Source organism: Helicoverpa zea, chromosome 15 (assembly GCF_022581195.2).
Source record: "Helicoverpa zea isolate HzStark_Cry1AcR chromosome 15, ilHelZeax1.1, whole genome shotgun sequence".
Lineage (NCBI taxonomy): Eukaryota > Metazoa > Arthropoda > Insecta > Lepidoptera > Noctuidae > Helicoverpa > Helicoverpa zea.
In genome coordinates this window covers 2,775,251-2,787,988 of record NC_061466.1, presented here as the reverse complement: position 1 = coordinate 2,787,988, position 12,738 = coordinate 2,775,251, and the positions used below count along the sequence as shown (strand labels likewise).

The 12,738-nt window shown below is 36.1% G+C and overlaps 3 protein-coding genes across 3 annotated transcripts; 1 reads left to right on the top strand and 2 right to left on the bottom strand.

Moving 5' to 3' along the window:
• Positions 1–5,627: 5,627 nt before the first annotated feature.
• On the bottom strand, positions 5,628–6,779 carry LOC124637207. The gene has a single exon (XM_047173567.1). The coding sequence runs from the start codon at positions 6,777–6,779 to the stop codon at positions 5,628–5,630; it is 1,152 nt and encodes a 383-aa protein (XP_047029523.1).
• Positions 6,780–9,110: 2,331 nt separating this feature from the next.
• On the bottom strand, positions 9,111–12,044 carry LOC124637133. Its single transcript, XM_047173477.1, has 2 exons — positions 11,661–12,044; positions 9,111–10,184 (listed from the first exon to the last, which is right to left on the bottom strand). Exons 1-2 carry the CDS (start codon positions 11,800–11,802, stop codon positions 9,193–9,195), a joined length of 1,134 nt encoding a protein of 377 aa, XP_047029433.1. The 5' UTR covers positions 11,803–12,044; the 3' UTR covers positions 9,111–9,192.
• Positions 10,183–11,160, top strand: LOC124637134 (protein ALP1-like). The gene has a single exon (XM_047173478.1). It carries the CDS (start codon positions 10,320–10,322, stop codon positions 11,130–11,132), a length of 813 nt encoding a protein of 270 aa, XP_047029434.1. The 5' UTR covers positions 10,183–10,319; the 3' UTR covers positions 11,133–11,160.
• Positions 12,045–12,738: the final 694 nt, after the last annotated feature.

The following is a 12,738-nucleotide window of genomic DNA, read 5'->3' as shown; positions in this document are numbered from 1 at the left end:
CAATTGGGTTCCATTTCACTAATCTTTATTATACGTCGACTTTGCGAGTTCAAAATGTCATTTACTCATTTCTCGGTCATCCATAGACGATAACAAACATTAAAAGCCCTAAAAATACTCTAAAACCGGTGTAACAAACGTAAAACAAATAAATGTGCATAGTAAAACTGTCAGCCCTGTTTTGAGTGCATACGATGAGAGCTGCAACTGCGAATATTTACCGTCCACTGTGTGTGCCAATTTAAATTCGTTAGACCCACTGTAGACCTTGTTTATTTCGTTGTGTTTAAGGTCAGAATGTATATTTACTTGTAGGTATCGTCAGCTGCAGAGTAACCACTCAAAAAAGCTAGTTAAAAATATTTGTACGGGTACAAGGTGATCAAAAAGCCAAAGGCTAAAAATAGCAAAAATGTTTACTAAAATTAATCTCATTTTTTTTAAGTAACAAAATACACAATGTCCCTGAAGCTTTCACTTTCAGTTACAGACAGTATTTCCTCACTAAATATGGATATTAAGCTATATTTAGTCACCCAAGGCTATAATGGAGGTGACCTTTACGAAAAAGCTTTAACAAAGTATCTCAATAACTGACCTTTGAAAATATAACTTAAAGAGCTCAACTTATTACAATTATTTTCCAAATAAAATACCGTATTAAATAACCTAAACAAATAGCGTATGAGGAGAAAACTTATTAGGAAGGTTACACGGAGGAAAGAAATAAGCGGAGATGCTTTAAGCAGGTAGGTCAGTAGCCTTCTTGTAGGTCAAGTAACTTACTTACTTACTGTAAGTAGTAGTAGTTTTATTAATTTATAAGGTATTGGTATTATTTGTATGTTTTAAAATAAATATTAGTGGGTTCCAACGAAGGCGCATGAGGTGTAGCAGTAACGTTCCTCGTCCCTCGAACACCCGCATTTTGGCTCGCTACTTTCTTAAGGGATATTATAAATTGCATATCAAATAAATAATCGCCTATCAATAAATACTCATCATTTATATTCTTTTTTACATCAAATATCTTACTTCACTACAAATAAACTAAATGTTTAACAAAACTCAAACTGCAGATAATTCGAAATTATACATCAATATGACATTACTTTTTTCTTATAATGCAATACAGTTAAATTTATTCTTGTACAAAAATACTACATGCAAGCATTAAATACTGACTGCACAGCAAATTTTCCATATTTCATAGCAAAATAACTATCTCAGTCGCATATTAACCAGTAAGTACAACAAAACCTGTTCATCATATTTGTCTTAATTTTCAAGAAGCCATGCTCGGCAAATTTAATGATTATTATAACAAAAAAATCCTGTCACATTGCATTATTTCTAAAAGCAGATTAAATTAACTGAAAAATTGAAGCTAGTAACGAAAACGAATCGCTGCAAAACCGACTCCACGTAGTCTTGTTTGCCCTACCCCTAGAGTGCAATTCAAAACCGCGTAGGCGCGGAGGGGCGAGGCGGCCTGCGAGCTGAGGCGCAGGTAGTTCTAACGCTCGCCGACGCGGCTGAGGCTGGCCGGCTCTGCCGGCCAGTATGGCGAAGCTGCGGTGGTGAGCGTGAAAACCATCTGCGACGATAAGCTCGCATGGGACCGCCGGAGCCACGAAGCGCCGGAGCCGTGACAGAAGCCATGCTTGCTGCATGTTGCATGCTTAGTTCCATGTTGCATGCTTAGTTCCATGTTGCATGCCTGCATGCATGCTTCAGGCTTGTTTGCATGCTTCTTACAGGAAAATAAAAATTCCAAAACTATGCCAAAAGATGATTCTGACTATAAACATTCCGAAATATGATAGTTCTGCCTTTTAATGACTACTTATATGAAATGTATGCCAAAAGGAAGTACTGACAATGACTAAAAAGTGCCTATTGGCAAACAAGGAAGCGTGGATGCTTATTAATAATTCAATAAATGACAATTTTGTATTTAATTTTATATTTTTTTGCTGATCTCATTATGTGGTAATTAATAAATAATAAGATGACTGTAACTAATAAAATGCTGTTTTATTCAGAAAAACTGCTGTAAGTAATATAAAAATAGAAGCTATATTTAAAAGAAAAAGAGTTAACATGTATAATGTGCATTAAGATTATTAGCTGTGCATTGATGAAAAAGCTTTTGCTTAAGGAAAAATCGCTGTACGTTGCGAAAATAAATTGTAGTGTGTTTAGTGATATTTTGAGTTGAATATTTTGCTGTGCAATCAGTAATTTTGATGGGAATTCAGAATCTTATTGCATGGAAAAAGGATATTTTTTGATTTGCGTTTAAATACTACCCCTTTCTTAAGACATTTTCCATTATGACATCTCCGCTCGTCATTTTGTTCTCCATAGGACGGTCATAAGCGCCCTTATTTGCCATCAAAACATGCACAGTCTCATTCCTTTGTGAGGTAGGGTGCGTTTTGTTCTAAGTGTTTGTTCAAGACCCGAACACACCTGGTTCTTTGAATACTATGAAGAATAGTACAAACGTCGGTCTCTCCCTAACCAAATACAGCGATAGAGTTTGTACAGTCTAACAATAGTATGTTTAAGGAATGAGATTTTACTGGTTAAAGTTGTTGGTTTTGATTTATTAGTTACCTGTGGGGTCCTTTGTGCTCGATCGGGTTTAGTTCTCGTGTCAAAGTAATTAATTTGTAATTTAAGGAGTACTGTCAATGTGTACGTACTCATTGAAAAGCGAGAAAATTACACTAAAAAATATATCATTTTTATTTACTCCAAAAATAAAGTTTCAAGCTACTTTTGCATAAGTCTATCTCATATTATTATTATACCTAACCACTTTTATTTGAAGAAGAAAAACTGTTCACAAAATTACATCTCAGAAGTCCTGGAGTTTTAATAAAACCAACCTTTCCAGACAGCATTTTATCTAGATTAATCTAGATAATATTCACTGCATTTTCTATTGTATTTTTAATGCAAGTGCAGTGGTTATCTGCAGAATTAGCGAATACTTAATATCTTGTTTAACGAGGAATATGCAGGCGGTCACCTGATATCTTAAGAGAGCTTGGTTCGTGCGACAAAGTGGATGGACCACGTTGTAGGATATTTTTAGACTTAAATATTAAGAATAGTGAATAAATCGAATATTTTGTTGCAATAATATTTGTTATCGAAGTATCTATTTGTTTTGTTGCTAACACAGTGGATCTCCGATGTCTCACTGAATAAATGAAAACGAAAAGAAAAGTGCTTAAGTAACTGGTTTTTTTAAATAATAATAAATGTTTATCTATTTTCTGTAATACAACATAAAATTTACTTTTTTTTTTTAAATAACCTTTTAAGGAGTAACGGAAATTCAACAGTTTTATACTCCAACTTTTATCGATATAAAATAACAAAAACAGCATTCAAACATAAATGACCAACAGCATTATCACGAAATTCCTACACAGTATTTCTAAGAGTCCCCGCCACCGACGCATACAATTTTTATTCAACCTTTGTTCTTCTCAGTACTAGCTCGGAGCTTGTGGCTGTCACCTGACAACTCCTCTTAAGCTTGTCTTTCATAATATTCCTCCTCTTTTTATCTCAACCGCTTCTCAGAACATTATCTTTTCCGTCTATTTATAGGATTAAAAGCAGCATTAAAACCACCTTCCTTTATTAAGAAATAGTACATTATCTACTACTTTGAGGCTATTTAGCTCTACATTAATTTTTTCTTACGAAATAATTATACCACCCAAAACAAAAATTTGAAAGGCTGCCAAGTTCGATACTATGGGAATGCTTCGCCTATAAAAGAAGTGAGATCTGAATAAGTACCAAGTTCCATACACATACCTCAGTTAAAAATAGTTACTTTTTAATGATGTTACTTGGGGTCGCATTTGGCCCGAAATGGTTCGGGTAATATAACCCACGGCCGGCGTGTCGCTTTTTTTTGCTCGAACTTGGCGGACACACTGCCGCGTGTCTAGATAATTAATAAGTCCTGAGCTCCTTTACTGGGATATCCGTATTTGCGAAATGTCGACATAATGACATCCTATATTCAATGTGAAATGAGATTTCCACAACTGTATTATAGAAAATTATCAATGTGTTTTTATTTATTTGACTGTATACTATTTTGTAAAATGAGTATGATTAATAATAAATTGCTGCTTTTAGTTAATATATTTTGCATTAAATGATAAGAATGTTTTATTAAATTTTACAAAAAGCTTCCATTAAAATTTAATCCAGTTTTTAAAAGAAGTTATTTTATATTTTTCCTTTTAAAATTGCTATTTTAATAGATAAAATACAAATATTGCTTGTACAGAATAAATATAAGGTTAAATCTTCATTAGTAATTCAATTATTTGTTATCTGCGAAACTACTGAACCGAATACAGATACAGAAAGAGCTCCAAGAATTCTTTATATATAAATAGGATTTATTTCTACTTTATATTAACTGAAATATTGGGATTTTTTAAATAAGATTTATTTATAGACTTTCTTTAATCCACTACCTAATCTGTTTTTTATGTTTATTATTAATAATGAAAAAAAAAATAGTTTAAAGGCAAAAGCAGTAGAGTTATTAACTTCTTAAAATAGATAGTATTCTTATTTTTTCCCCTTTTCTTAATTATAGTCTTTTTTACATGTATGATAACACTAATTTGCATGCAAATTATGCGTATTAAAAAAAATTAATGGTATACTGTATTGTATTTAAGGTATGCTAAAGTAAGCTTAAGTATCTGTTTTTTATCCCATATAAATAAAATAAAACAATTTAAGGTCAGTTTTAGGTTATCAATAAACATTTTTTAATTTGGAAAATATTCTCCTTATTTTTGTAGACATACTTGTGGGGCAAACAAGGCGTGCGGTGCAAGTTCCCCTGCATTTAGTGACGAGGGCTTAGGTTGTGACTTTAGTGGTAATTTCAGCGTTTTTGTATATAAAATATGGTCCTTCCATCTTTTAGTTTGGTGTTCAGTTTCGTCTTTCGCCCACAATTTTACCCGCGTCCCAAGGGAACTACGTCTTGCACATATGTAGATAAAAAGTAGCCTATACGTTATTATGATACATATTATGTTATAAATATTACAGCCAAGTTTCATCAAAATTCATCTAGTAGTTTTTGTGTAAGTGAGGAATAAACATCTATACATTTTATTCACACAAACGTTTGCGTTGATAAATATGAGTAGAATCTTTTCATTTATAGAGTCGCGGAATTATTATTATGTTTTATTTAGAATGAGAGGATTCTTACAAAATATAACATTTCTTATGAGAAAGATGATTGAATACATAAACATAAAAACTCGTTTCTCCATCTGAGCTCAACTTTGTTATATTAGTTTAAAAGTTTTTCAAGTAGTTTTGTCACTGTGTGAGGCAAATGTATGACTCAAAGTTTCCTAAGTTTTTGAGTTGTAACACGGGGAGTCGTTTTTTTGTTTACACAGTTATAAATGTCATTACGTATTATTTATTTATTTTATTTATTTTATTTGTTCCTTTATTTCAGGCAACTAGGGCCCATAGCAAATACAATACATAAATAAATGACATATCAATACTTATAAACTAATACATACAAAAATAAAAACAACTACGAACTAAGTATTGACACGAGTAAGCGGTCTCGTGTTACACTTCGTGGTGTCGCGTAACCTCCCGCGGAATCGCCGGAACACGACACCCTTCGGCCAAAACTGTTCTTGAAACAAGTCGAGATGCTGAGTCGGCACACGTACCACAAACGATTTAAAGTTCGTGTTATGACTCGACTCTAACTTCTCGACTCTCAAAGTCCACTTGGTCTTCACTCGAATATACTCCACGATCTCCTCGACCTTCGTGGAGTGATGTAATCGCGAAACATACAACTGCGTCGTAGGAATAGCGGGGCGCAGCAGCATGTTTGGACCCGTCAATGCAGTTCCGCATTGATTCCGACTTGATAGCTTCTTCTTCTTCCTCTCCACCCTTATGAAACCATCTGCATCAGCCTTCCCTTTGGTTGGTTCAGGATGAACCGTTCCTTGGGTTACTTCAGGGTAACTCTGAGTTCCCACAATAGCCTTAGGTTGCCGTTGAACGGGAATTTGCTTTACGGCAGCCGAGTAAACACGTCTAGGCTTCGACGTGCTTACATTCATCGGCGTCCCGACGACAGGAGACGCTGAGGGGGCGGGACACAGTTTAGCATCGCTTGCAGTGACGGCGACCGGCGACGAGTGCACTATTGCTGACGCGGCGCTCGGCGATGCGTTGGCCTGTCCGTGGCGTGTGTTGTCGCTGTTGGCAGGCGCGAGTGACCTACTTACAGTGTTTCGTAATTCTGTTACTTCACTGCGTAGATCACTAATGGTAGATTGCGATGCTTCCAGCTTCAACTGCAGCTCGACCAGGCTAGACCTCATGCTAGTGATGTCCTTTAGGAGCCTGGTGACGTCGACGTGGTCAAACGTGACCGGGGGCAGCTTGCGCAAATCCTTTGCCACGAAAGTTGGTACGTCGTCTGGGTCGGTCTCCTTCAGCACTTTAATCATGTCTTGGAGACTCCTCTCTCCCTTTTCATCCCTCCTGCGGGACGGCATTCGATCTGCCATAAGCAGCGTCTCGTACAGCAGCGTCTTGGCGCTGCGTATCTCCGCCTCAGTGAAGTTTGAGGTGCAGATCTGGGTCACACTGACCTCATCCATGACGTCCAGCTGGTACTGCAGGAACGCCAGGACCTCGTTCGCCACAAGTTCTTCCGAACGCATGGTGTGCAAAAAATATGCGGCGACGGCTGACGCCGCGCTCGGCCGAAATTATAAATAATAATTTCTGCGTACGGTGCAGGCGCGTCCGATGTCAACGCTAGTACGCGATGCACTATGACTATGGTCATTAATTACGGGTTTTCGTTTAATTACGGATAAAAGTCTTATCCAGGAAGTAAATACCACGGACGCAGATAAAAAATGCAAAAAGCAGACAGTTAAATATTTTTTTTTCTCACGACCTAACATAAATTACTGTTCCTTTATATCCCAGATCCACAATAACTCATAATAAAAACTCACTTATCCCAAATATCGCTGGCGCTTATCACCAAGCTCTCTCCCTACAAAGCAGGTCGCTGTGAAGTGCCCTCACGGTTGTAGGTCGACGGTGTTTACACTAATTGCTGAAGACAACTAACACGAACGCTCAGTCTGAGATTCAGACTCAAACACAGGTACTCCTGTGTTGGTACTAAATTACCTTGTGGCTGTTTCTTTGTAGGTAGAAAGTGGTGATCTGATGGTTAGAGGATGAGAATTGTGGTTATTTTATGATAATTGTGGGTATGGTTTTTCTTGTTTCTGTTGTTATGATTTAAACCTAAGTACACTGTGCTAAACAGTGTCACAGATTTTGTTTTTAGGGTTTTCTCTGATAGTAGCAGCAACCAACCACCACGCAATAGTGGGTCTGTAGATTTTAGACTACTAGCTACCATAATCATATTCTTCGCACGCAAAGAAGGAATGAGCGTCCGTTACTGTTTTCTGTGATAAAACAAACGCAAACAATCGAAATATTTTCCATCATTTTCGATTATCTAAGTGGCTTCAAACAGAACATCGTAGGTGCCATAAAATCCTGTCAACCTTTGAACTAAAGGTGTTTGCGCTAGTTTAAGTGCCGTTCTCGCCATAAACATGTTTTTGTTCGAAATGTTTTCACCACACCAGATTAACGAGGTGAGGTTTTGGACTTTATTTTAGTTCTGAACTGTTTTGAGTTTTGATAAATTCATTAGATTTTATTGATGTTGTGTTAGAATTAAACAAACGAATGCTAGGAATGAACTAAAATTCATTCTTAAAACAATAGAATACTTAATACATAGACCACAGGTTTAGTTAGCACTTTATAGTTCGGCCATTCAGAGAATGCGTTCCTGACACGTCGCGATTGAACTGACTGAATTATAACATTCATTGATTATTGATATAATAATGTTGTTTTAATGCTCCTCAATTGTTAAAACGGTAAACAACCAGCAAAAATATTTTTATCGTAACTGCAACGCCATTGCAAAGTTACGTCGTCAGTTCAATCGCGACGTGTCAGGAACGCATTCTCTGAATGGCCGAACTATAACAAGTTGTATATTATATGGCATGTCACGCAAGATAATTGTTTATAGATTTTTTTTTGCAATAGATGCCTTACAAACTGATATAGGCAACAAGTACCGATTCCTATTTGCATATCCCTAATAAGCTAATGGCTAACTTTCTAAGATTTAAGGCATACAATCGACTCACCTTTCCTACCTTCGAGGTCAACAACCTCCAACAACAATACAAAATCTATGCATATCACCGGAAAATATCCAAAATGTGTGTTAAATTTATTAGAAAATAAAGTCATCCCGTCTTTTGTGGGGCGATAACGTTCCGATTAACGCTAGCCCACTATCCCGGTCTAACCCTCCACCATTCATGTGAAATCATTGCGACCCACGCGAGCAGTTGAAGGGTTAATCGCGTATTAGATCCAGCTTTTTGACTAAGCGTCACTTGGGAGTGAAATATGGGCACTATCTGCTCAAACGAGTTGCTGCGTAATTGAAATTGCGTTTGGTCTTGAATTTTAATTAAAATGTGCATGCAGTAGGAAATATGGTACAGGAAACTTTAATGTTGTCTACTGCGGTGCGTAGAAAAAGCGGTAAATGGGCTTTTTTATTCAGATTATGGTCAGATTGGTTTGAATCTGCTAAATTATTAATATACTGTTTTATGGATATCAGACTGCTTACGCTCCAGAAGTTAGAAGCACCGTGTCGAAGACCAACGATATAATACACAACACAACGATGAGGTTTTACGATTTTGGACCATTTAAAAAGTTTGATATAATATTTGTATTATTCATGTCATATACATCAGCATCAATAATTGCTATGGTGGTATCCTTACATGTGTACCATTCTCACAAAGCCTATAATACTAAACTTAATCACCCCTTTCTCCCAAACCGCATAAAAACTAAAGGAATAATATAAAAATAAAATACAAACTTCAGGGAAAGTATATCCTCAAAGGAAAGATTGGCAATATGTTTAAGGTAAGTTTATTTATTTATTAAAAAAATACAATTTAGATTAGTATGTAGTAGATAATTCGCACACATGTTTCATTACTCGTTCCAATTAGCAAAACAACTTTGAGCACTCAAGTAATTATTTTCCTTATTATCATTTCTTTGGTCTGATGGTTGAATCATGATGTACTTTTGAGTACTTTTTTCATCAGTTATGATTTGTGATGTGTGTTGATCACTGATTTCAGATGATTGTAAAATGATGATATTAGGTGTTCGTATATTATTATGGGTGTTGACACCTGATGTGGACGGCTGATTGAGGTCACGATTTTCTGTTTGGCTTTGCGTGTTTGAAAGTGTATTATGATAGTTGACGCCTGATGTGGATGGTTGACGGACGTTACGATTGCTGTGATTGCTAAGATCATCGAGAGTAATACTTTCTGGAGTCGAAACATAGGTACTGTTGCTAGAGTTTGGTCTATTGTCACTTGTTATTTCTTTTAATTCATACTCGGTTATTAATTTCATGATTTGTAATTTAATAATGGCTTGGTTGTTCAAAGAAAGTTTCTTGACACTGTCAGCAAAACCTAAAAATGTCATATCAAGCTTGTCACACAATACATTAACTAGATTTTGACCTGTATTTGGAGTAGATGATTTTGCAATCTTCCTCTTTTCTAAATAATTAATAATTTTATCGGATGGATCTAAGTTTCGGCGTCTTCTTCTTCGATATAGATCGCTTCCTGTCTCTGAAATATTGCTTACTGACCCATCATCCTGTGCTTCTTGTTGTGTCTCATTTCCGATTATAGGTTCTACTCGTTCTTCTATATCCGTTGGATTTTGAAGTAAATTTTCAATCTTATTATTTTCCGCTGCTTGCAGTTTTGGAGGGCTAGTATTTAAAGTGCTCTCAGTAGATCGTAAATTTGTTGTAGAATCCACATAACTCATGTGTTCAGCCCACACCCAATTAGCATATTTCTTTGCAGCTTGCCCACTAAATGTTAGTTGAGACTGTTTGTACTTCTTGTAAGTATCACGCAGATTTTTCCATTTTGCTTTTAGTGATTTCACTGAAACAAAATTAGGAGACACATGTAGATTATGCAGATTTAACAAATCTCACACAGCGTAATACATTCTGTATTTCATTTTTCAGATTTTTGGCTACGGGCGATACTTTTACTACTATTTCATCTTCATACCGAATGGGTATAAGCACCGTTTCAAGTATAGTTTCTGAAGTTTGTGAAGCTATTTGGAAAGTATTGCAGCCAATATACATTCCAATACCAACTCTACAGACATGGGAGCAAATATCAGAAGGATTTTATACAATATGGGGCTTTCCAAACTGCCTTGGGAGTATTGATGGAAAACATATAACTATCAAGTCTCCACCTAACAGTGGATCGATGTTTTATTGCTACAAAAATAAATTTTCTATCGTTCTTCTGGCGCTAGTTGATGCACATTATAAGTTCATTTATATAGATGTTGGATCATATGGCAAGGATTCAGATAGTACAATTTTTGAAAATTCAACACTCTACAAACTTGTAAAAGGAAGGAAAATGGAATTGCCTGCATCTAAACCTTTACCAGGTTGTGAAAACCCTACACCACACGTGTTCATCGGCGATGGAGGTTTTAGATTGGAAACTTTTCTAATGAGACCGTTTACTAGAGAATCAATAATAAATGATCCTGATAAAAAAAAATTTAATCGTGCATTAAGTAGAGCTAGAGTTGTCGTGGAATGTGCATTCGGAATATTGGCCCAGAAGTTTCGTATATTTTTGAGACCCTTTGAAACTGATATAAACAATACCGTAAAAGTCGTCAAAGCAGCAGCATGTCTACACAATTATTTACAAGATATGGAAAGTGCCTATGTGTATGAAAACCAAAATTCTACTAATCCTTTGGGAGCATTTGTATCCATACAACCAAACAGACATAGGGCAAATAATGAAGCGTTTGATGTTAGACAAAATTTTGTGAATTATTTTAAAAGCTAGTTTCTGTAATTAAATGGAATGCATTGTACACATCTACATTTTTTAAAACATCCTTTAAGATTATTCCAAACGGACCCCATGGCTCTGACCCAGTAAGGAGTCCTTATGAGGAGTCCGTCAGAATTCAAAATACCTAATTTCATGCTCATCCACCCTACCGAAAGTTGTATGGGGTCGGTAGGGATGAAAACATCCTATCTGCCCCTACATCTTAATAACCATTTATTTAATTTTTTTTCTTTCTTGAACGCGTAACTTTGCATTAATTTGTATTAAACCGCAGTTAAGGGCCAGGTAAACGTTCAAACTTGTTTGTCAAACTTTACGTTTTCTTCAAACAACCGCGTACACGATCAAACCAAGGAACAAAATGATTTTCATTAAACGCTTCAAACACGTAGATCAACGTAGATTGTTTGACAAACACTTCAAACACAGCCGCACACTCTCAAAAAAATTGATAAACACGTAAAATTTGACAAACACGTTTGATCGTTTACCGGGCACTTTAGGTTAAATTCAACTCACCATCCAAGCCGGTACTTCCCTCGATTTTTCGCCACGCCACTTCTTTTTTATACGAATTCTTGTAATCAGGATGTCCCATAAGGTATAATTCGGGATAACCTCGAATTTCATTAATAATTCTTTCAGTTTCTACCTCCGTCATCTTGTATCGTCGCGATATTCTGTCGAAAAAGACAAATCGCGTCGTTTCTCTCCCAGCGGCGAAACTAAAATGGCGGTACAGCGGCGTCCGTGTGAAACAAGTATCGCGAGGTACAACGATACCACACAAACTAAGATGCAATTATAGGAAGTCATAGGCGATAGAGCGAGATGTAACATAACGCGATACGTTTCGAAGTGTGGGACAGACTTACCGCAGTTTCGCTATCGCGGTTCGCGGCGTCAGTGTGCTAAAGGCATAATCCGGCAAACTTTAAGAACAAAACTACATAATATTGTCATGTATCGCTACCGTTCCGCCTGCGAGATTGCAATGTGAAACTTATTCTATTCATTACTGGTTGTACTCTTCAGTGCGTTAAGAAAGTTGTTCGGTGGCCACTCTACGCTTCAATGACTGTTCTACGGAGTTGTGTTACTTACTGAATGTTGTACTGTGTATGTAAGTTGGAATTCGTAGTAAAAATGTTGCGGTGACTATTATTTTTTGGGGTTTTGATTATTTTATAACTTCAATTTAATCAGGCTATTACAGATCACCGTTCAACGAAACGTATAATAAATAACACTATATATTACACAACAGTAGTTGTTTTACCTAAATATTTTTGTACACAAATTATTTCGTAAAGCATTTTTTATTTGCTTCCACGTTCGTTACCCATATTAGCAATCATATTAAATAACCCAGTATATTTTTTCATAATTGCAAATATCATTTTATATTTCCTATACCAACTCCTTCACATTTACACAACCTACATAATACCATGGTGGGTTAATTCAACCTCAATTCAAATATTAGACCCAAACACCAAGAAACAAAACATTCATAATTGTTTCCAATCCAATATCGCAAGCAAACGTTTACCGCACCGTTACGCCTCGTTTTTAACCAAAAAGAAACTAAAAAAAA

Bases quoted from the DNA above. Each gene is read 5' to 3' on its own strand.
- LOC124637133 (XM_047173477.1), bottom strand. From the start codon at position 11,802: ATGACGGAGGTAGAAACTGAAAGAATTATTAATGAAATTCGAGGTTAT. The intron at 10,185-11,660 runs GTGAGTTGAATT...ATTTTGTTTCAG, and splicing joins GGGAAGTACCGGCTTGGATG to TGAAATCACTAAAAGCAAAA.
- LOC124637207 (XM_047173567.1), bottom strand. From the start codon at position 6,779: ATGCGTTCGGAAGAACTTGTGGCGAACGAGGTCCTGGCGTTCCTGCAG.
- LOC124637134 (XM_047173478.1), top strand. From the start codon at position 10,320: ATGGGTATAAGCACCGTTTCAAGTATAGTTTCTGAAGTTTGTGAAGCT.